The sequence below is a fragment of the Oncorhynchus keta genome, unplaced genomic scaffold (genome assembly GCF_023373465.1).
Source record: "Oncorhynchus keta strain PuntledgeMale-10-30-2019 unplaced genomic scaffold, Oket_V2 Un_contig_14811_pilon_pilon, whole genome shotgun sequence".
Lineage (NCBI taxonomy): Eukaryota > Metazoa > Chordata > Actinopteri > Salmoniformes > Salmonidae > Oncorhynchus > Oncorhynchus keta.
The window spans coordinates 76,034-98,134 of record NW_026278964.1 but is presented as its reverse complement, the minus strand read 5'-3'; the positions used below and the strand labels follow the sequence as shown (position 1 = coordinate 98,134).

Sequence of the window (22,101 nt, the reverse complement as noted above, 5' to 3'; positions counted from 1 at the left end):
CAGACATGTTCATGGCAAAGCAGTTCAATTAATGACATTAATTGATTCTTGAAGAATATAACTTAGAAATCATGAGCCTCATCTTGAGGAGTCACCTGTGACAGTATTCATAAAGAGTAGAAGCTGATCTAGGATCAGTGTTGCCTTTTAGATCATAATTGATCAGATTACATGGAGAGGGGAGACCTGATCCTAGGTCAGCACTCCTCCTCTGAGACACTGTCTTTATGAATAAAGGACAAGGAGTCAACTGGACCAAGAAACCGAACATATACTGTTGTAAAGTCTAGTTACAGCACGTGCTTGCTGCCATCTAGTGGAAGATACCAATAAAAACGTTATTATCAGGGTGGGGAGGCGGCTGAGCTGAAACAGAAAGTAAAGTTGTTATTCTTTACAGGATCCATTTTGAGACGACCGAGCAGAAAACACTATATGGAGAGAAGTAAACAATAAAGTAAGTGTTTGTGAACAGTAATCTATTCCAAAGGACAGAGTAAAATAATGACTACCTGGAATGAGATATTACTAGTTAGTAGAACTGCTACTTGAGCTGAGTTGCTGACAGACCGAAGTTTTCAAAATGGTAACTAGTCGGGCTACGTGTTAGGCGTTGTCTGGTAGAGATGGCGCAGGAGCTTTTCAATTCTAGGATTTAATGTTTATTTTATGGGTTCTCAATCCATTTGTTCTCGACCAGCACTTACACACATGATTAAACTAATCATCAAATATTTTAACAGTTTAATGTTTGAGGCATATAAATGAATATTCGCAAATCAAACTTTTGTGTTTGAAGGCGTGTTTACAGAGCTGCCAACTCACGGCACCTCTTATAGTTGTCCTGTCTTGCCACAGCTCTGTGAACCGCAGTACATTGAAGCAAATGATTGGTACAGCTACGTAAGGGATCAAGGGGATTGGATGCATGTTTTAAAGAATACATTTATTTCTAGAGGGACAATTAATATAACAATACTTTTGTTAGGGTGTATGGGCAGCTTTATGGGCTCCCGAGTGGCGCAGCAGTCTAAGGCATTGCATCTCTGCGCTATAGACGTCACTACAGATCCTGGTTCGATATCAGGCTATATCACAACCACAATTGGGAGTCCCATAGTGCGGCACAATTGGCCCAGCGTCGTCCGGGGTAGGCCGTCATTGTAAATAAGGATTTGTTCTTAAATGACTTGCCTAGTAAAATAAATATGAGATATAATTTTTTATTTTGTCTGATAAGTGGAACAATTCTCCTTCTTACCAATGGTCTAAAATATAGGACAATTACTGTCTTGTCAGCAACAACACTACTGTTATTCCCCACACCTACTTTATTATTCCACGTCTTCCCAGTGTTGCCAGCATACAGTAATCACATATTTGAAGTCTGATCAGCCAACTTGTGTCTTTGAAAATTAATGATATGAGGCTGTATGTATTATTGAAGCCATTCATGGACAGTTTCAGGAACCATATATCATCTCACTCCAAGTTTCTTCAAAAGTTGTGTTTACAATTATTATAGGCCTACAGTAATTCACATTTGAGTGGAAAAAACATAACTAAATCTGGTTTCAAGTAAGTTATACTTTTAGCTAAAAAATAATTTAAAAAAGATGTCTTGAAGGACAAAAAAACAACAACCTGAAGCAAGATTCAGTACAATGTCCCGAGTTACTGCTGTGGTATAGCAAGATTCAGTACAATGTCACGAGTTACTGCTGTGGTATAGCAAGATTCAGTACAATGTCCCGAGTTACTGCTGTGGTATAGCAAGATTCAGTACAATGTCCCGAGTTACTGCTGTGGTATAGCAAGATTCAGTACAATGTCCCGAGTTACTGCTGTGGTATGCAACTGACTGTTAGCTCCACCCTCTGGTTACTGTTGTTACATAAAGGGGTGACAACGTGACAGCTGTTGAAGGTGAAAATAACAAAGTAAATGTACAGGGCCCCTTTTTGTCAGTTTTTTCCCCTTTCCTGCAATGTCTATTTTTCTATAGTTTACCAACCCAACAGTAGGTGGCACCATTGAATAATAAGAATATAGACTAAAGCAAAGAGAACATTATGGAGTAAACAAAACTAATGTTCAAGTGCTTCTACTTCAGTTAAAGTGGAACTGGGATGAGGAAGTGAATCACCAGGCCTATGTGGCGATGTTACAAGTAAAATGGTTGGGAGATCTTTAGCTTTTTTCTTTCAATTTATTATGTTATTTGAGCGGTTGTGATATTTTGTTTGATTATTTGTTGTCCCGTGTGTCAGATACAGTTGAAGTCGGAGGTTTACATACACTTAAGTTGGAGTCATTAAAACTAGTTTTTCAACCACTCCACAAATTTCTTGTTAACAAACTATAGTTTTGGCAAGTCGGTTAGGATATCTGCTTTGTGCATGACACAAGTCATTTTCCCAACAATTGTTTATAGACAGATTATTTCACTTATAATTCACTGTATCACAATTCCAGTGAGTTAGAAGTTTTGCATACACTAAGTTGATTGTGCCTTTAAACAGCTTGGAAAATTCCAGAAAATGATGTCATGGCTTTAGAAGCTTCTGATAGGCTAATTTACATAATTTGAGTCAATTGGAGGTGTACCTATGGATGTATTTCAAGGCCTACCTTCAAACTCAGTGCCTCTTTGCTTGACATCATGGGACAATCTAAAGAAATCAGCCAAGACTTCAGAAAATAATTGTAGACCTCCACAAGTCTGGTTCATCCTTGGGAGCAATTTCCAAACACCTGAAGGTACCACGTTCATCTGTACAAACAATAGTACGGAAGTATAAACACCATGGGACCACGCAGCCATCATACCGCTCAGGAAGGAGACGCGCCTGGCTCCCAGAGATGAACGTACTGTGGTGCGAAAAGTGCAAATCAATCCCAGAACAACAGCAAAGGACCTTGTGAAGATGCTGGAGGAAACAGGTACAAAAGTATCTATATCCACAATAAAACGAGTCCTATATCGACATAACCTGAAAGGCCGCTCGGCAAGGAAGAAGCCACTGCTCCAAAACCGCCATAAAAAGCCAGACTACGGTTTGCAACTGCACATGGGGACAAAGATTGTAATTTTTGGAGAAATGTCCTCTGGTCTGATGAAGCAAAAATAGAACTGTTTGGCCATAATGAGGAAAGAGGGGAGGCTTGCAAGCCGAAAAAACACCATCCCTACTGTGAAGCACGGGGTGGCAGCATCATGTTGTGGGGTTGCTTTGCTGCAGGAGGGATTGGTGCACTTCACAAAATAGATGGCATCATGAGGGAGGAAAAGGATGTGGATATATCGAAGCAACTCCTCAAGAAATCAGTCAGGAAGTTAAAGCTTGGTTGCAAATGGGTCTTCAAATGGACAATGACCCCAAGCATACTTACAAAAAGTTGTGGCAAAATGGCTTAAGGACAACAAAGTCAAGGTATTGGAGAGCCATCACAAAGCCCTGACCTCAATCCCATAGAAAATATGTGGGCAGATCTGAAAAGGCGTGTGCGGGCAAGGATGCCTACAAACCTGACTCCGTTACACCAGCTCTGTCAGGAGGAATGGGACAAAATTCACACAACTTATTGTGGAAGGCTACCTGAAATGTTTGACCCAAGTTAAACAATTTAAAGGCAATGTAACCAAATAATAATTGAGTGTATGTAAATGTCTGACCCACTGGGAATGTGATGAAAGAAATAAAATCTGAAATAAATCATTCTCTCTATTCTCTTAAAATAAAGTGGTGATCCTAACTGACCTAAAACAGGGATTTTTTACTAGGATTAAATGTCAGGAATTGTGAAAAATGTAGTTTAAATGTATTTGGCTAAGGTGTATGTAAACTTCCGACTTCAACTGTACATAAAAAAAAAATGTCACACTATCATGTTTAATCCGGTGATGAATGTAATGTGACTATGTTGTGGGTTTTAGTTCTGCTGATCTGTACCCTACGCTAGGTGTCTCGACAATCAGTCTGCGTGGTGAGGATGAAATTCTGTAGAGAGAGGAAGGGGGCACTGCCTCTGGATAAAGTGTGGATGGAGGCACATCACAAGGACTAGTCTCTCCAGTAACCAGTCATCTGTCCATGAAGAGTGACTTCTCTATGGACCATCCTGTCAATTTGAGTGATGGAACAGGAACCTTTGACCCCAGGTATGTTACTGGTCAGCATTTATGATATTACTGTTAAATAGAATAATTTTCTATTTTTTTATGTGAGTATATAAAGCATCTGCTAATAATCAGTGCTTTATGTATACTGAACAAAAATAGAACAACTCAACATGTCACCATTTCAGAGATTTCACTGAGTTACAGTTAATTTATGGAAATCAGTCAATTGAAATAAACAAATTAGGCCCTAATCTGTGGATTTCACATGACTGGGATTACAGATATGCATCTGTTGGTCACAGATACCTTATAAGAAAAGGTAGGAGCGTGGATCAGAACCAGTCAGTATCTGTAGTGACCACCATTTACCTCATGCAGTGCGACACATCTCCTTCACTTAGACTTAATCAGGCTGTTGATTGCGGCCTGTAGAATGTTATCCCACTCCTCTTCAATGGCTGTGTTAAGTTGCTGGATAGTGTCGGGAACTGGAACACTGAATACACGTTGATCCAGAGCATCCCAAACATGTTCAATGGGTGACTTGTCTGGTAATTATGCAGGCCATGGAAGAACTGGGACATTTTCAGCTTCCAGTGATTGTGTACAGATCCTTGTGACATGGGGCTCTACACTATCATGCTGAAACATGAGGTGATGGCGGTGAATGAATGGCATGACAATAGGTCTCAGGATCTCGTCACGGTATCTCTGTGCATTCAAATTGCCATAGATAAAATGCAATTGTGTTCGTTGTCTGTAGCTTATGCCTGCCCATACCATAACCCCACCGCCACCATGGGGACCTCTGTTCACAACGGTGACATCAGTAAACCACTCGACTATACAACATCGTGCACGTGGTCTGCGGTTGTGAGGCCGGTTAGACATACTGACAAATTCTCTAAAATGATGTTGGAGGCAGCTTATGGTAGAGAAATTAACATTCAATTCTCTGGCAACAGCTCTGGGAGAAATAAGCTTTTTGTGCGTGTAGAACATTTCTGGGATCTTTTATTTCAGCTCATGAAACATGGGACCAACACTTTACATGTTGCGTTTATATTTATGTTCAGTGTCGTATATTTTAATATATTTAATTATATTTGTAATGTATTTGAATGTTTCATAGGTTATATTTTTTCTTTTTTATGGGCATATATTTTAATGCTTGTGTAATGTATTTTATCTATTGAAATATATTTTGGATATATTTTTAAATGTAGTTTCATTGTGATTTATTCTGTTTTCCAGAATCTCTAACCAAACTCAGAGACCAGTCTCTCCAGTAACCAGTCATCTGTCCATGAAGAGTGACTTCTCTATGGACCATCCTGTTAATTTGAGTGATGGAACAGGAACCTTTGACCCCAGGTAAGTTACTGGTCAGAATTCATTAGTCCTCAACATACACTGCAAACTTCTGGCCACATAAAAATCTATTCAGTTTGACCCCAATAAGTTAACATATGGCCATATATATATATATATATTTTTTTGTAACTTTTTTTTTTAACCGTTATTTTACTAGGCAAGTCAGTTAAGAACAAATTCTTATTTTCAATGACGGCCTAGGAACAGTGGGTTAACTGCCTGTTCAGGGGCAGAGCGACAGATTTGTACCTTGTCAGCTCAGGGATTTGAACTTGCAACCTTTCGGTTACTAGTCCAACGCTCTAACCACTAGGCTACCCTGCCGACATCTGAAAATGTCTGCTAATAGTAGATGTTAATCTGTTCTGGCCTTGTTTTAGATACAAATTGTCTTAATGATGCAACAGATACACTGGGGAGAACAAGTATTTGAAACACTGCCGATTTTGCAGGTTTTCCTACTTACAAAGCATGTAGAGGTCTGTAATTTTTTATCATAGGTACATTTCAACTGTGAGAGACGGAATCTAAAACAAAAATCCAGAAAATCACATTGCATGATTTTTAAGTAATTAATTTGCATTTTATTGCATGACATAAGTATTTGATTACCTACCAACCAGTAAGAATTCCAGCTCTCACAGACCTGTTAGTTTTTCATAAAGAATCCTTCCTGTTCTCCACTCATTACCTGTATTAACTGCACCTGTTTGAACTTGTTATCTGTCTAAAAGACACCAGTCCACACACTCTTTCAAACAGACTTTAACCTCTCCACAATGGCCAAGACCAGAGCTGTGTAAGGACATCAGGAATTAAATTGTAGACCTGCACAAGGCTGGGATGGGCTACAGGACAATAGGCAAGCAGCTTGGTGAGAAGGCAACAACTGTTGGCGCAATTATTAGAAAATGGAAGAAGTTCAAGATGACGGTCAATCACCCTCGGTCTGGGGCTCCATGCAAGATCTCACCTCGTGCGGCATCAATGATTATGAGGTAGGTGAGGGATCAGCTCAGAACTACACGGCAGGACCTGGTCAATGACCTGAAGAGAGCTGGGACCACAGTCTCAAAGAAAACCATTAGTAACACACTACGCCGTCATGGATTAAAATCCTGCAGCGCACGCAAGGTCCCCCTGCTCAAGCCAGCGCATGTCCAGGCCCGTATGAAGTTTGCCAATGACCATCTGGATGATCCAGAGGAGGAATGGGGGAAGGTCATGTGGTCTGATGAGACAAAAATAGAGATTTTTGGTCTAAACTCCACTCGCCGTGTTTGGAGGAAGAAGGATGAGTACAACCCCAAGAACACCATCCCAACTGTGAAGCATGGAGGTGGAAACATCATTCTTTGGGGATGCTTTTCTGCAAAGGGGACAGAATGACTGCACCATTTTGAGGGGAGGATGGTTGGGGCGATGTTTCACGAGATCTTGGCCAACAACCTCCTTCCCTCAGTAAGAGCACTGAAGATGGGTCGTGGCTGGGTCTTCCAGCATGACAACGACCCGAAATACACAGCAAGGGCAACTAAGGAGTGACTCCGTAAGAAGCATCTCAAGGTCCTGGAGTGGCCTAGCCAGTCTCCAGACCTGAACCCAATAGAAAATCTTTGGAGGGAGCTGAAAGTCCGTATTGCCCAGCGACAGCCCCGAAACCTGAAGGATCTGGAGAAGGTCTGTATGGAGGAGTGGGCCAAAATCCCTGCTGCAGTGTGTGCAACCTGGTCAAGAACTACAGGAAATGTATGATCTCTGTAATTGCAAACAAAGGTTTCTGTACCAAATATTAAGTTCTGCTTTGCTGATGTATCAAATACTTATGTCATGCAATAAAATGCAAATGAATTACTTAAAAATCATACAATGTGATTTTCTGGATTTCCGTCTCTCACAGTTTAAGTGTACCTATGATACAAAGCATGTAGAGGTCTGTAATTTTTAAGTAGGAAAACCTGCAAAATCGGCAGTGTATCAAATACTTGTTCTCCCCACTGTATAAGCATTTTATGGTTCAGTTCTATGATTTTGAATCTTATAAAGTTGTATTGTTCATATTGTTTCGTGATTATAATTTGCTCTGTGGACATTTAATAACTATTCTAGAGGTGTCCAAAGGACTCGAGACCAGTCTCTCCAGTAACCAGTCATCTGTCCATGAAGAGTGACTTCTCTATGGACCATCCTGTTAATTTGAGTGATGGAACAGGAACCTTTGACCCCAGGTAAGTTACTGGTCAGCATTTATGATATTACTGTTGAATATAATAATTTTCTCTATTTTTTTATGTGAGTATATAAAGCATCTGCTAATAATCAGTGCTTTATGTATACTGAACAAAATAGAACAACTCAACATGCCACCATTTCAGAGATTTCACTGAGTTACAGTTAATTTATGGAAATCTATGGATTTCACATGACTGGGATTACAGATATGCATCTGTTGGTCACAGATACCTTAAAGAAAAGGTAGGAGCGTGGATCAGAACCAGTCAGTATCTGTAGTGACCACCATTTACCTCATGCAGTGCGACACATCTCCTTCACTTAGACTTAATCAGGCTGTTGATTGCGGCCTGTAGAATGTTATCCCACTCCTCTTCAATGGCTGTGTTAAGTTGCTGGATAGTGTCGGGAACTGGAACACTGAATACACGTTGATCCAGAGCATCCCAAACATGTTCAATGGGTGACTTGTCTGGTAATTATGCAGGCCATGGAAGAACTGGGACATTTTCAGCTCTCAGGATCTCGTCACGGTATCTCTGTTTATACAAATTGCCATAGATAAAATGCAATTGTGTTCGTTGTCTGTAGCTTGTCTAATGCTTCATGTAATGTATTTCATCTATTGAAATATAGTTTTGATATATTTTTAAATGTAGTTTCATGGGGATTTATTATGTTAGGTACCTGATCAAGATTTGTTTATAATGGCATGACAATATTTTACCTGATTGACTGTTGATTTCCTAGTAACCACAGAACATTCATGAGCTGATTGTCTACTAGAATGGATGGCTGACCGACTGCCTGGTTGGTTATTTTCTGTAGCTGTTTCCTCGCAGAGGGGTTGGGAGGTGCTCCTTTTCATCCTGAAGTGCATGTTGAAGTTTTTACATCGTTATAAGGAACCATCATCTCAATCTGGAATCTGTGTATGTGTAAACTGCAGAGTTAACATATTCAGGATTAACATGCCGATGTTGGCAGAGTCATACACCCTGAAGAAGGCACAGTGATGCCGAAACGTTGGAGATTTACCCAATAAATTACTGGGAGGGAGTTTATTTATGGAGTGTGCAACTCTTTATTTTTATAGTTTACAGTTTATTCATTGTTAGTCAGCACCTCTACATAAAATCATTTTCTATGGGTGTACGCCAGCCCATGTTTTTTATTCGAGTGTCATACTCCTAAAAGAAACAAATGAAAGACATTGTACTGTAGCAAGCTAACTATCTGCCTGGAATCGTTAAATACGTTCCGTGAACCGTTTTATCGTTCAGTAAATTCATCAATATCAAGTGCTCTAGGACACTCGAACAAGAGCGTTCGTATTTCAGAGCAGAGCAAAATTTACGAAAGCACCCCTAGTAAACTTGCTAGCTACTGTACTTCAGTGGATGTTGAACACATTTCTACCAACAAATGAACACAATTGCAGTGTTTTAAAGATGCACCCAAAACCAGATTCCTTTAATTTACAGTGTTAAATAACACTAGCATGTGAGAACAATATTGTTTTGTTAACAAATGTTTAATTTTGCCGTTATAATAAGGTTGGTAGCAACATCAAATCATTGTGGAGATCTGTTGCAGCTCAAGTGTCTGTTGTAGCTTAAGGCTGTCGAAAGGAGAGGACCAAGGTGCAGCGTGGTGAGCGTACATATTCTTTTTAATTAAGAATGACGCAGACAAAACAATAAACACTACCAATGACAAACCGTGAAGCTCAAAGGCTATGTGCCCTAAACAAAATCAACTTCCCATAAACACAGGTAGAAAAAGAGCTACCTAAGTATGGTTCCCAATCAGAGACAACGATAGACAGCTGTCCTTGTTTGAGAACCATACCCGCCAAAACCTAGAAAATCATAGAAACACAACACATAGAATATCCACCCTAACTCGCCCTGACCAAACCAAAATAGAGACATAAAAAGGATGGCTAAGGTCAGGGCGTGACATCAAGTCTACTACAAAATCCGCGTGACAGTACCCCTCAAAGGTACCCCCCTCAAAGGTACCCCCTCAAAATCTAAACCTATAGGGGAGGGTCTGGGTGGGCATCTATCCGCGGCGGCGGCTCAGATGCGGGACGCAGACCCCGCTCCACCACTGGCTCACCCCACTTTGGTGGCACCTCTGGTGCGGGGACCCTCGTTGCGGGCCCCGGACTGGAGGCCGTCGCTGGAGGCTCCAGACTGGAGGCCGTCGCTGGAGGCTCCAGACTGGAGGCCGTCGCTGGAGGCTCCAGACTGGAGGCCGTCGCTGGAGGCTCCGGACTGGAGGCTGTCGCTGGAGGCCGTCGCTGGAGGCCGGAGATCTGGTGCGTAGTACTTGCACAGCTCCTCTTGGCTGCATGCCCACTTTAGCACAACACGTGCGGGGAGCTGGAACAGGCCGCACTGGGTTCTCCTGGCGAACTGGGAAACCGTGCGTAGAGCCGGCGCAGGACTCACTGGGCTGTGGAGGCGCACTGGAGGTCTGGAGCGCCAAGCTGGCACAAGACGTGCAGGGTGGGGAGGCGCACAGGAGGCTTATTGCGTAGGGCTGGCACAGTCTTCACCAGACGGCTAGCACGCACCTCAGGACGAGTATGGAGAGCTGACTCAGGAGAGGAGAAATATAGGAGAAATGTGCTAGACCCTCTGTTAACTCTGGGATAGGGGGACGCTTGTGTCCCACTTGGCCAAAAGCCAGGGAAAATGCAGAGCGCCAAATTAAAATAAAATGATATAAAGTCAAAGTTTCATTAAATCACACACGTAAGATACTCAATTAAAGCTACACTCGTTGTGAATCCAGCCAACATGTCAGATTTCAAAAAGGCTTTTCGGCGAAAACATAAGATGCTATTATCTGATGATAGCACAACAGTAAACAAAGAGAGAGTAGCATATTTCAACCCTGCAGGCGCAACACAAAACGCAGAAATAAAATATAAATCGTGCCTTACCTTTGACGAGCTTCTTTTGTTGGCACTCCAATATGTCCCATAAACATCACAAATGGTCCTTTTGTTCGATTACTTCCTTCCATAAATATCCAAAATGTCCATTTATTTGGTGCTTTGATCCAGAAAAAACTGCTTCCAATTTGCAAAACATCATTACAAAATATCTCAAAAGTTACCTGTAAACTTTGCCAAAACATTTCAAACTACTTTTGTAATACAACTTGAGGTATTTTTAAACGTTAATAATCGATCAAATTGAAGACGGGTCTATATGTTTTCAATACAAGAGGACAACAAACTCAAGCATGCTTTCTAGTCTTGCGCAACTCTCAAACAGTACACATAACGTTACACTGATTCAAGATGGCCGTACTTCTTCATTGCACGAAGGAATAACCTCAACCTATTTCCAAAGACTGGTGACATCCAGTGGAAGCGGTAGGAACTGCAAACAAGTGCCTTAGAAATCTAGTTCCCCAATGAACTCATTGAATAGACAGTGACCTCAAAAAAATAAATCTGAATGGGTAGTTCTCGGGTTTTGCCTGCTACATAAGTTCTGTTATACTCACAGGCATGATTCGAACCGTTTTAGAAACGTCAAAGTGTTTTCTATCCAAATCTACTAATAATATGCATATCTTACATTCTTGGCATGAGTAGCAGGAAGTTAAAATTGGGCACATTATTTATCCAAAAGTGAAAATGCAGCCCCCTATCCCAAAGATGTTTTAAGTTAAACATTTCTCAGGGTAATAGAATTGCAAAAATGTGATCAATGGCTCATTCAAAGTGATCCTCCCGAGTTATGAACATCAACCAGTATTGAAATCTGACATGAATGATAGAGGTTTTTGCGATCTAAAAGTCTTCCAGTGTAGTGAGGGCAACTTTGCTACATTATACCAGACGGATTTCTAACTGCTTGATCGCTAATAACTCAGATAAACATGAAATGACCTGGGAATCAATAGAACATCCCTAAGAGATGCACAAAACAATATAACATTCAAAATGGGTGAATGTTTCCTTTAAATTATAGCCATGGAATGAAATGGATAACAAACTCAGGGCTCTATGTATTCTCTGGAAAATAATGCAAATCCATGGAAGGTTAGTTCCATCTATATCTGTAGTGACTGAAGGAATGAGTTATCCATCTATATCTATAGTGACAGAAGGAATGACATATCTATAGTGACTGAAGGAATGACTTATCCATCTATAGTGACAGAAGGAATGACTTATCCATCTATAGTGACAGAAGGAATGACTTATCCATCTATAGTGACAGAAGGAATGACTTATCCATCTATATCTATAGTGACAGAAGGAATGACATATCTATAGTGACTGAAGGAATGACTTATCCATCTATAGTGATAGAAGGAATGACTTATCCATCTATATCTATAGTGACTGAAGGAATGACTTATCCATCTATATCTATAGTGACTGAAGGAATGACTTATCCATCTATATCTATAGTGACTGAAGGAATGACTTATCCATCTATATCTATAGTGACAGAAGGAATGACTTATCCATCTATATCTATAGTGACAGAAGGAATGACTTATCCATCTATATCTATAGTGACAGAAGGAATGACTTATCCATCTATATCTATAGTGACAGAAGGAATGACTTATCCATCTATAGTGACAGAAGGAATGACTTATCCATCTATAGTGACAGAAGGAATGACTTATCCATCTATATCTATAGTGACAGAAGGAATGACTTATCCATCTATAGTGACAGAAGGAATGACTTATCCATCTATAGTGACAGAAGGAATGACTTATCCATCTATAGTGACAGAAGGAATGACTTATCCATCTATAGTGACAGAAGGAATGACTTATCCATCTATAGTGACAGAAGGAATGACTTATCCATCTATAGTGACAGAAGGAATGACTTATCCATCTATAGTGACAGAAGGAATGACTTATCCATCTATAGTGACAGAAGGAATGACTTATCCATCTATAGTGACAGAAGGAATGACTTATCCATCTATAGTGACAGAAGGAATGACTTATCCATCTATAGTGACAGAAGGAATGACTTATCCATCTATAGTGACAGAAGGAATGACTTATCCATCTATAGTGACAGAAGGAATGACTTATCCATCTATAGTGACAGAAGGAATGACTTATCCATCTATAGTGACAGAAGGAATGACTTATCCATCTATAGTGACAGAAGGAATGACTTATCCATCTATATCTATAGTGACTGAAGGAATGACTTATCCATCTATATCTATAGTGACTGAAGGAATGACTTATCCATCTATATCTATAGTGACTGAAGGAATGACTTATCCATCTATATCTATAGTGACAGAAGGAATGACTTATCCATCTATATCTATAGTGACAGAAGGAATGACTTATCCATCTATATCTATAGTGACAGAAGGAATGACTTATCCATCTATATCTATAGTGACAGAAGGAATGACTTATCCATCTATATCTGTAGTGACAGAAGGAATGACTTATCCATCTATATCTATGGTGACAGAAGGAATGACTTATCCATCTATATCTATAGTGACAGAAGGAATGACTTATCCATCTATATCTATAGTGACAGAAGGAATGACTTATCCATCTATATCTATAGTGACAGAAGGAATGACTTATCCATCTATATCTATAGTGACAGAAGGAATGACTTATCCATCTATATCTATAGTGACAGAAGGAATGACTTATCCATCTATATCTATAGTGACAGAAGGAATGACTTATCCATCTATATCTATAGTGACAGAAGGAATGACTTATCCATCTATATCTATAGTGACAGAAGGAATGACTTATCCATCTATATCTATAGTGACAGAAGGAATGACTTATCCATCTATATCTATAGTGACAGAAGGAATGACTTATCCATCTATATCTATAGTGACAGAAGGAATGACTTATCCATCTATATCTATAGTGACAGAAGGAAGGAGTTATCCTACGCACATACATACACACAAACAGTAGGTATCCTACGCACATACATACACACAAACAGTAGGTATCCTACGCACATACTAACACACAAACAGTAGGTATCCTACGCACATACTAACACACAAACAGTAGGTATCCTACACACATACTTCCACACAAACAGTAGGTATCCTACACACATACTAACACACAAACAGTAGGTATCCTACTCACATACTTCCACACAAACAGTAGGTATCCTACTCACATACTTCCACACAAACAGTAGGTATCCTACGCACATACTTCCACACAAACAGTAGGTATCCTACGCACATACTTCCACACAAACAGTAGGTATCCTACGCACATACTAACACACAAACAGTAGGTATCCTACGCACATACTAACACACAAACAGTAGGTATCCTACGCACATACTACCACAGGAACAGTAGGTATCCTACACACATACTTCCACACAAACAGTAGGTATCCTACACACATACTAACACAGGAACAGTAGGTATCCTACTCACATACTTCCACACAAACAGTAGGTATCCTACTCACATACTTCCACACAAACAGTAGGTATCCTACACACATACTTCCACACAAACAGTAGGTATCCTACGCACATACTAACACACAAACAGTAGGTATCCTACACACATACTAACACACAAACAGTAGGTATCCTACGCACATACTTCCACACAAACAGTAGGTATCCTACTCACATACTAACACACAAACAGTAGGTATCCTACACACATACTAACACACAAACAGTAGGTATCCTACGCACATACTTCCACACAAACAGTAGGTATCCTACTCACATACTAACACACAAACAGTAGGTATCCTACACACATACTACCACACAAACAGTAGGTATCCTACACACATACTAACACACAAACAGTAGGTATCCTACACACATACTAACACACAAACAGTAGATATCCTACACACATACTAACACACAAACAGTAGGTATCCTACACACATACTAACACACAAACAGTAGGTATCCTACACACATACTACCACAGGAACAGTAGGTATCCTACACACATACTAACACACAAACAGTAGGTATCCTACACACATACTAACACACAAACAGTAGGTATCCTACACACATACTACCACACGAACAGTAGGTATCCTACACACATACTAACACACAAACAGTAGGTATCCTACACACATACTAACACACAAACAGTAGGTATCCTACACACATACTACCACAGGAACAGTAGGTATCCTACACACATACTACCACAGGAACAGTAGGTATCCTACACACATACTAACACACAAACAGTAGGTATCCTACACACATACTACCACAGGAACAGTATGTATCCTACACACATACTAACACACAAACAGTAGGTATCCTACACACATACATACACACAAACAGTAGATGAGTTTTATCCTTCTCCATAGTTCTCACCACTGTGTATCACTACCCAGCCGACAGGTCCATTCCCCGAGATTAGGGAAACCTTGAGAAGTACTCCCTATGCTATCATAGGTTCCTCCGAGTCCGAGCCAGGTCGGTCCAAACACAGTTTAACTGTACTCTTTTTTTTGTCTTCGGCACACACATACAAGTTCAAATCCTAAGCTACGCCTTGCTCAGACAGTCTGTGTTTTTCCACTATACAGATACATTGTTTAACCTAATTCTGACTAAAACTACACACTTCATCAGATTATAATTTTATAATTCTAATCAATTTCATACAGTTTTAAGGTTTCAAAGTGGAATTATTTTATCATTACCTTTCAAAATATACATTATCTTATCACACACACTCAGAGAGCAGAGTATACTGTTCCCAGCTGTCTGTCTATGAACAGTGACTTCTCCATGGATCATGCTGTCAATTCCAGTGGTGTTGGATCAATTACCTTTGACCCAAGATCAGTCACTAGTCAGAATGTATGATATTATTAGTGAAGAGAAGAATCTCCAAGATGTCATATATTACTTTTATTTTTTTTTTTGTAATGTGTAGTTTGTTGTAACAGTTTATTACAGCAATACTCTTGTATCTCTGTAGTAGATGGTCTACTCTGTTAGAGGATCAGTATCTATCTCCTTTATCTATGTAGTGGATGATCTACTCTGTTAGAGGATCAGTATCTCTCTCCTTTATCTCTGTAGTGGATGGTCTACTCTGTTAGAGGATCAGTATCTCTCTCCTTTATCTATGTAGTGGATGATCTACTCTGTTAGAGGATCAGTATCTCTCTCTCCTTTATCTATGTAGTGTATGATCTACTCTGTTAGAGGTTACTACTAGCTGTAAACAAGACAGAGTCAGATGGACTTTCCAGGTTACTACTAGCTGTAAACAAGACAGAGTCAGATGGACTTTCCAGGTTACTACTAGCTGTAAACAAGACAGAGTCAGATGGACTTTCCAGGTTACTACTAGCTGTGGTCAAGACAGAGTCAGATGGACTTTCCAGGTTACTACTAGCTGTAAATAAGACAGAGTCAGATGGACTTTCCAGGTTACTACTAGCTGTGGTCAAGACAGAGTCAGATGGACTTTCCAGGTTACTACTAGCTGTAAATAAGACAGAGTCAGATGGACTTTCCAGGTTACCACTAGCTGTGGTCAAGACAGAGTCAGATGGACTTTCCAGGTTACTACTAGCTGTGGTCAAGACAGAGTCATGCCAAGTAGACATCTTCTATTTCAGACAACTGGAAAACGCACCAGTCACTTCACAAGTGGAGAAACACCAAAAACGACCACGTGTCATCTGAAGTGATGGACATCATGAAAGGCAAAGTCGCAGGAGATACTCTGGAACTGAAATCATACCTTCCAGGAGAACTGAGATATCAATACAGTCTGTTGTCTGCTGTGGGAGAGGAGAGTTATCATTCACTGAAGAAACCAGTGTTGCAACAGTTACACTCAGGTCATTGTGGTTCACATTAAGTAAATTGCACAAAGCTACTTCCTTCCGGTGGCTTGGATTGGATGGAAGCTTTTCCTTTCAATGATAATTACATGTTTTGGTTCCACCTCGACTCACGTTGTTTGAACGTCCTCCACTTTATTCCAGGCTACACGTCACTAAATTTGTTTTGACAAGTTACAGACAGTAGCCTACAATTAGCAAAATAAAACTCAAATGATTGAACATGAAATGTACTTCAATATGTTTGAAATAGGCTTATAGCCACCGTTTAACGCAGTCATCTCGGTTTTCATTTAATACTTTATACATCGCTTGTTTGTATCAATTGCAAAGACAACTTTGGCAACTTTGCATTTGTAGTCAGCTTTGTTCTGAAGTTATCGGTCACTGAGAGACGGATAAACCATGTGATATTATGTTTAGCGGAGAACCTCTATGTTTATAAAGAACGAGGAAGGCAAAAAGTATCTAACGACCCACTTAGCTGTTCTACGAGTGGTCTGAGGCAGGAGTACACGGAACCCAAACCGCCTGCCATCGTGCATAAATGTATTTTGTCCCCCTACACCAAACGCGTTCAAGACACGCAGGTTAAAATGTCAAAACAAACTCTGAACCAATTACATTCATTTGGGGACAGGTCGAGAAGCATTAAACATTTATGGCAATTTAGCTAGCTAGCTTGCACTTGCTAGCTAATTTGTCCTATTTAGCTAGCTTGCTGTTGCTAGCTAATTTGTCCTATTTAGCTAGCTTGCTGTTGGTAGCTAATTTGTCCTGGGATATAAACATTGAGTTGTTATTTTTCCTGAAATGCACAAGGTCCTCTACTCTGACAATTAATCCACACATAAAACGGTCAACCGAATCGTTTCTAGTCATCTCTCCTGCTTCCAGGCTTTTTCTTCTCTGGACTTTATGTTGCGATTGGCAGCTTTCATAAATTAGATGCATTACAGCCACCAACCTCGTTCGTCTTTCAGTCACCCACGTGGGTATAACCAATGAGGAGATGGCACGTGGGTACCTAGTTATACAAACCAATGAGGAGACGGGAGAGGCTGGACTTGCAGCGCGTTCTGTGTCAGAAATAGAACTGACTTCTATTTTAGCCCTTGGCAACGCAGACGCTCGTGGGCGCGCGCCAGCAGTGTGGGTGCAATAATTGAATAACAGATTTCTACATTTATTTTGTAACGCGAGCGGTGTAGTCAGGGTATTAGTTTAAGAGCGTTTTCAAGTGCAAAGTCAATAACAATGGTTTTGGGAAACAGCTCTGTTACGAATTTCCCACGGTTGAATTCATAACAGAATGACAAATTCTGGGGGCGGAGTCAGTGAGTCAAACTAGTAAAATGCTCCTACGAAGGATCTAACAATTAACTTAGCCATACGATGCTTTTGGGAAACCAGGCTCCTGTCTCATCATTATTGAATTGTTATACAGACGTGGTTATGAAACCCACCAGACATAACAACAGATTGGTAATGAGTAAGTCTGAATCTACAGGAACTATTCTGTCTGGAAGAAGTCTGTTGTTACTACTGTTTAAGCTGTTATTTTCTGTGGTTCAGTCCAGGATAATGTTAGCTCAGTGTACTACTAGCAGAGGCCAGGGCATAGTGGAGCTATCTAAGAGAGTTAACATCGTCATGGACGGCAGAAAAGGACTCGAGATGGATGTCAGAAGGAGAAAACAGCTTAATTTACAAAGGAAGGAATATTATTGGACATTTTGATGAAAGTATTGAGCAGTGGAGCTCATATACAGAACGGTTTGAATATTTAGTTCTTGTAAATGACATTGATCAGGACAACATTGTGCCTCCATGGTTTAGTATAACGGGGCCAAAGACACATCATTTACTAGACAGCCTGCTACAGTCAGACAGATCAGGTAATAAGACGATGGGGATGTTGTGGAGATACTTAAAGGACATTTTTCACAGGAACCACTAGTTAATACTGAAAGGACATGTTTCACAGGAACCACTAGTTAATACTGAAAGGACATTTTTCACAGGAACCACTAGTTAATACTGAAAGGACATTTTTCACAGGAACCACTAGTTAATACTGAAAGGACATGTTTCACAGGAACCACTAGTTAATACTGAAAGGACATTTTCACAGGAACCACTAGTTAATACTGAAAGGACATGTTTCACAGGAACCACTAGTTAATGCTGAAAGGACATGTTTCACAGGAACCACTAGTTAATACTGAAAGGACATTTTTCACAGGAACCACTAGTTAATACTGAAAGGACATTTTTCACAGGAACCACTAGTTAATACTGAAAGGACATTTTTCACAGGAACCACTAGTTAATACTGAAAGGACATTTTTCACAGGAACCACTAGTTAATACTGAAAGGACATTTTTCACAGGAACCACTAGTTAATACTGAAAGGACATTTTTCACAGGAACCACTAGTTAATGCTGAAAGGACATTTTTCACAGGAACCACTAGTTAATGCTGAAAGGACATTTTTCACAGGAACCACTAGTTAATACTGAAAGGACATTTTTCACAGGAACCACTAGTTAATACTGAAAGGACATGTTTCACAGGAACCACTAGTTAATACTGAAAGGACATTTTTCACAGGAACCACTAGTTAATACTGAAAGGACATTTTTCACAGGAACCACTAGTTAATACTGAAAGGACATGTTTCACAGGAACCACTAGTTAATACTGAAAGGACATTTTTCACAGGAACCACTAGTTAATACTGAAAGGACATTTTCACAGGAACCACTAGTTAATGCTGAAAGGACATTTTTCACAGGAACCACTAGTTAATACTGAAAGGACATTTTTCACAGGAACCACTAGTTAATACTGAAAGGACATTTTTCACAGGAACCACTAGTTAATACTGAAAGGACATGTTTCACAGGAACCACTAGTTAATACTGAAAGGACATTTTTCACAGGAACCACTAGTTAATACTGAAAGGACATTTTTCACAGGAACCACTAGTTAATGCTGAAAGGACATTTTTCACAGGAACCACTAGTTAATGCTGAAAGGACATTTTTCACAGGAACCACTAGTTAATACTGAAAGGACATTTTTCACAGGAACCACTAGTTAATACTGAAAGGACATTTTTCACAGGAACCACTAGTTAATACTGAAAGGACATTTTTCACAGGAACCACTAGTTAATACTGAAAGGACATTTTTCACAGGAACCACTAGTTAATACTGAAAGGACATTTTTCACAGGAACCACTAGTTAATACTGAAAGGACATGTTTCACAGGAACCACTAGTTAATACTGAAAGGACATGTTTCACAGGAACCACTAGTTAATACTGAAAGGACATTTTTCACAGGAACCACTAGTTAATGCTGAAAGGACATTTTTCACAGGAACCACTAGTTAATACTGAAAGGACATTTTTCACAGGAACCACTAGTTAATACTGAAAGGACATGTTTCACAGGAACCACTAGTTAATACTGAAAGGACATTTTTCACAGGAACCACTAGTTAATGCTGAAAGGACATGTTTCACAGGAACCACTAGTTAATACTGAAAGGACATTTTTCACAGGAACCACTAGTTAATACTGAAAGGACATTTTTCACAGGAACCACTAGTTAATGCTGAAAGGTTCAGGTTCCACAGGAGACATCAGGACGAGGGAGAATCAGGACCAATGTTTGCTGCTGCATTAAAGAACCTATCAGAACACTGAGTTGAATGGTGTTCTAAATGACATCATCAGAGACAGACTAGTATGTGGCTACGGAGTGAAGACACACAAGAGACTGTTGACTGAAAGTCATCTGACCTTGACAAAGGACATTGAAATCAGTGTGTCCAGGAGGGGTTGGGGGTTGGATTGGGGGATGGTCCCAGGAGGGGTTGGAGGGTGTGTTGATGCAGCTCACATGAGTGATTGCACATGTGGTTAATTATAATTGTATTTAGCTGCAATAAGTGCGTTCCATAATATACTGATATATATTTTAACAGTATTGTGTCTCCGGCTGTATAACTGTTCCTGCTGCTATTTGTTCTGATATATATTTAACAGTATTGTGTCTCCAGCTGTATAACTGTTGCTGCTGCTATTTGTTCTGATATATATATTAACAGTATTGTGTCTCTAGCTGTATAACTGTTCCTGCTGCTATTTCTTCTGATATATATTTAACAGTATTGTGTCTCTAGCTGTATAACCATTCCTGCTGCTATTTGTTCTGATATATATATTAACAGTATTGTGTCTCTAGCTGTATAACTGTTCCTGCTGCTATTTGTTCTGATATATATATTAACAGTATTGTGTCTCTAGCTGTATAACTGTTCCTGCTGCTATTTCTTCTGATATATATATTAACAGTATTGTGTCTCTAGCTGTATAACTGTTCCTGCTGCTATTTCTTCTGATATATATATTAACAGTATTGTGTCTCTAGCTGTATAACTGTTCCTGCTGCTATTTCTTCTGATATATATTTAACAGTATTGTGTCTCTAGCTGTATAACCATTCCTGCTGCTATTTGTTCTGATATATATATTAACAGTATTGTGTCTCTAGCTGTATAATTGTTCCTGCTGCTATTTCTTCTGATATATATATTAACAGTATTGTGTCTCTAGCTGTATAATTGTTCCTGCTGCTATTTCTTCTGATATATATATTAACAGTATTGTGTCTCTAGCTGTATAACTGTTCCTGCTGCTATTTCTTCTGATATATATATTAACAGTATTGTGTCTCTAGCTGTATAACTGTTCCTGCTGCTATTTCTTCTGATATATATATTAACAGTATTGTGTCTCTAGCTGTATAACTGTTCCTGCTGCTATTTCTTCTGATATATATATTAACAGTATTGTGTCTCTAGCTGTATAACTGTTCCTGCTGCTATTTGTTCTGATATATATATTAACAGTATTGTGTCTCTAGCTGTATAACTGTTCCTGCTGCTATTTCTTCTGATATATATATTAACAGTATTGTGTCTCTAGCTGTATAACTGTTCCTGCTGCTATTTGTTCTGATATATATATTAACAGTATTGTGTCTCTAGCTGTATAACTCTTCCTGCTGCTATTTTTTCTGATATACACTTCCGTTCAAAAGTTTGGGGTTACTTAGAAATGTCCTTGTTTTTGAAAGAAAAGCTATTTTTGACCATTAAAATGAACATCAAATCGATCAGAAATACAGTGTGGACATTGTTAATGTTGTAAATGATTATTGTAGCTGGAAACGGCAGATTTTTTAATGGAAAATCTACATCGGAGTACAGAGTCCCATTATCAGCAACCATCACTCCTGTGTTCCAATAACATGCTGTGTTAACTAATCCAAGTGTATCATTTTAAAAAGGCTAATTGTTCCTTATAAAAACCCTTTTGCAATTATGTTAGCACATCTAAAAACTATGTTCCTGATTAAAGAAGCAATAAAAAGGCCTTCTTTAGACCAGATGAGTATCTGGAGCATCA

The 22,101-nt window shown here is 39.5% G+C and overlaps 1 protein-coding gene across 50 annotated transcripts; it reads left to right on the top strand.

Moving 5' to 3' along the window:
- Positions 1-300: 300 nt before the first annotated feature.
- Positions 301-21,808, top strand: LOC127918772 (uncharacterized). 50 transcript variants are annotated; one of them, XM_052501968.1, is made up of 10 exons: positions 301-457; positions 3,964-4,162; positions 5,378-5,497; positions 7,607-7,725; positions 8,480-14,345; positions 14,380-14,447; positions 14,482-14,515; positions 14,652-14,685; positions 14,720-14,787; positions 14,822-15,043. In XM_052501968.1, the coding sequence occupies exon 5, from the start codon at positions 12,047-12,049 to the stop codon at positions 13,697-13,699; it is 1,653 nt and encodes a 550-aa protein (XP_052357928.1). In that variant the 5' UTR covers positions 301-457; positions 3,964-4,162; positions 5,378-5,497; positions 7,607-7,725; positions 8,480-12,046; the 3' UTR covers positions 13,700-14,345; positions 14,380-14,447; positions 14,482-14,515; positions 14,652-14,685; positions 14,720-14,787; positions 14,822-15,043. The 50 variants fall into 50 exon arrangements, with proteins under 50 accessions (XP_052357928.1, XP_052357957.1, XP_052357955.1 ...); XM_052501997.1 differs by lacking the exons at positions 14,380-14,447; positions 14,652-14,685 and adding exons at positions 15,060-16,238; positions 16,329-21,808 and having other exon boundaries at positions 8,480-13,869; positions 14,720-14,855; XM_052501995.1 differs by lacking the exons at positions 14,482-14,515; positions 14,652-14,685 and adding exons at positions 15,060-16,238; positions 16,329-21,808 and having other exon boundaries at positions 8,480-13,869; positions 14,754-14,855.
- Positions 21,809-22,101: the final 293 nt, after the last annotated feature.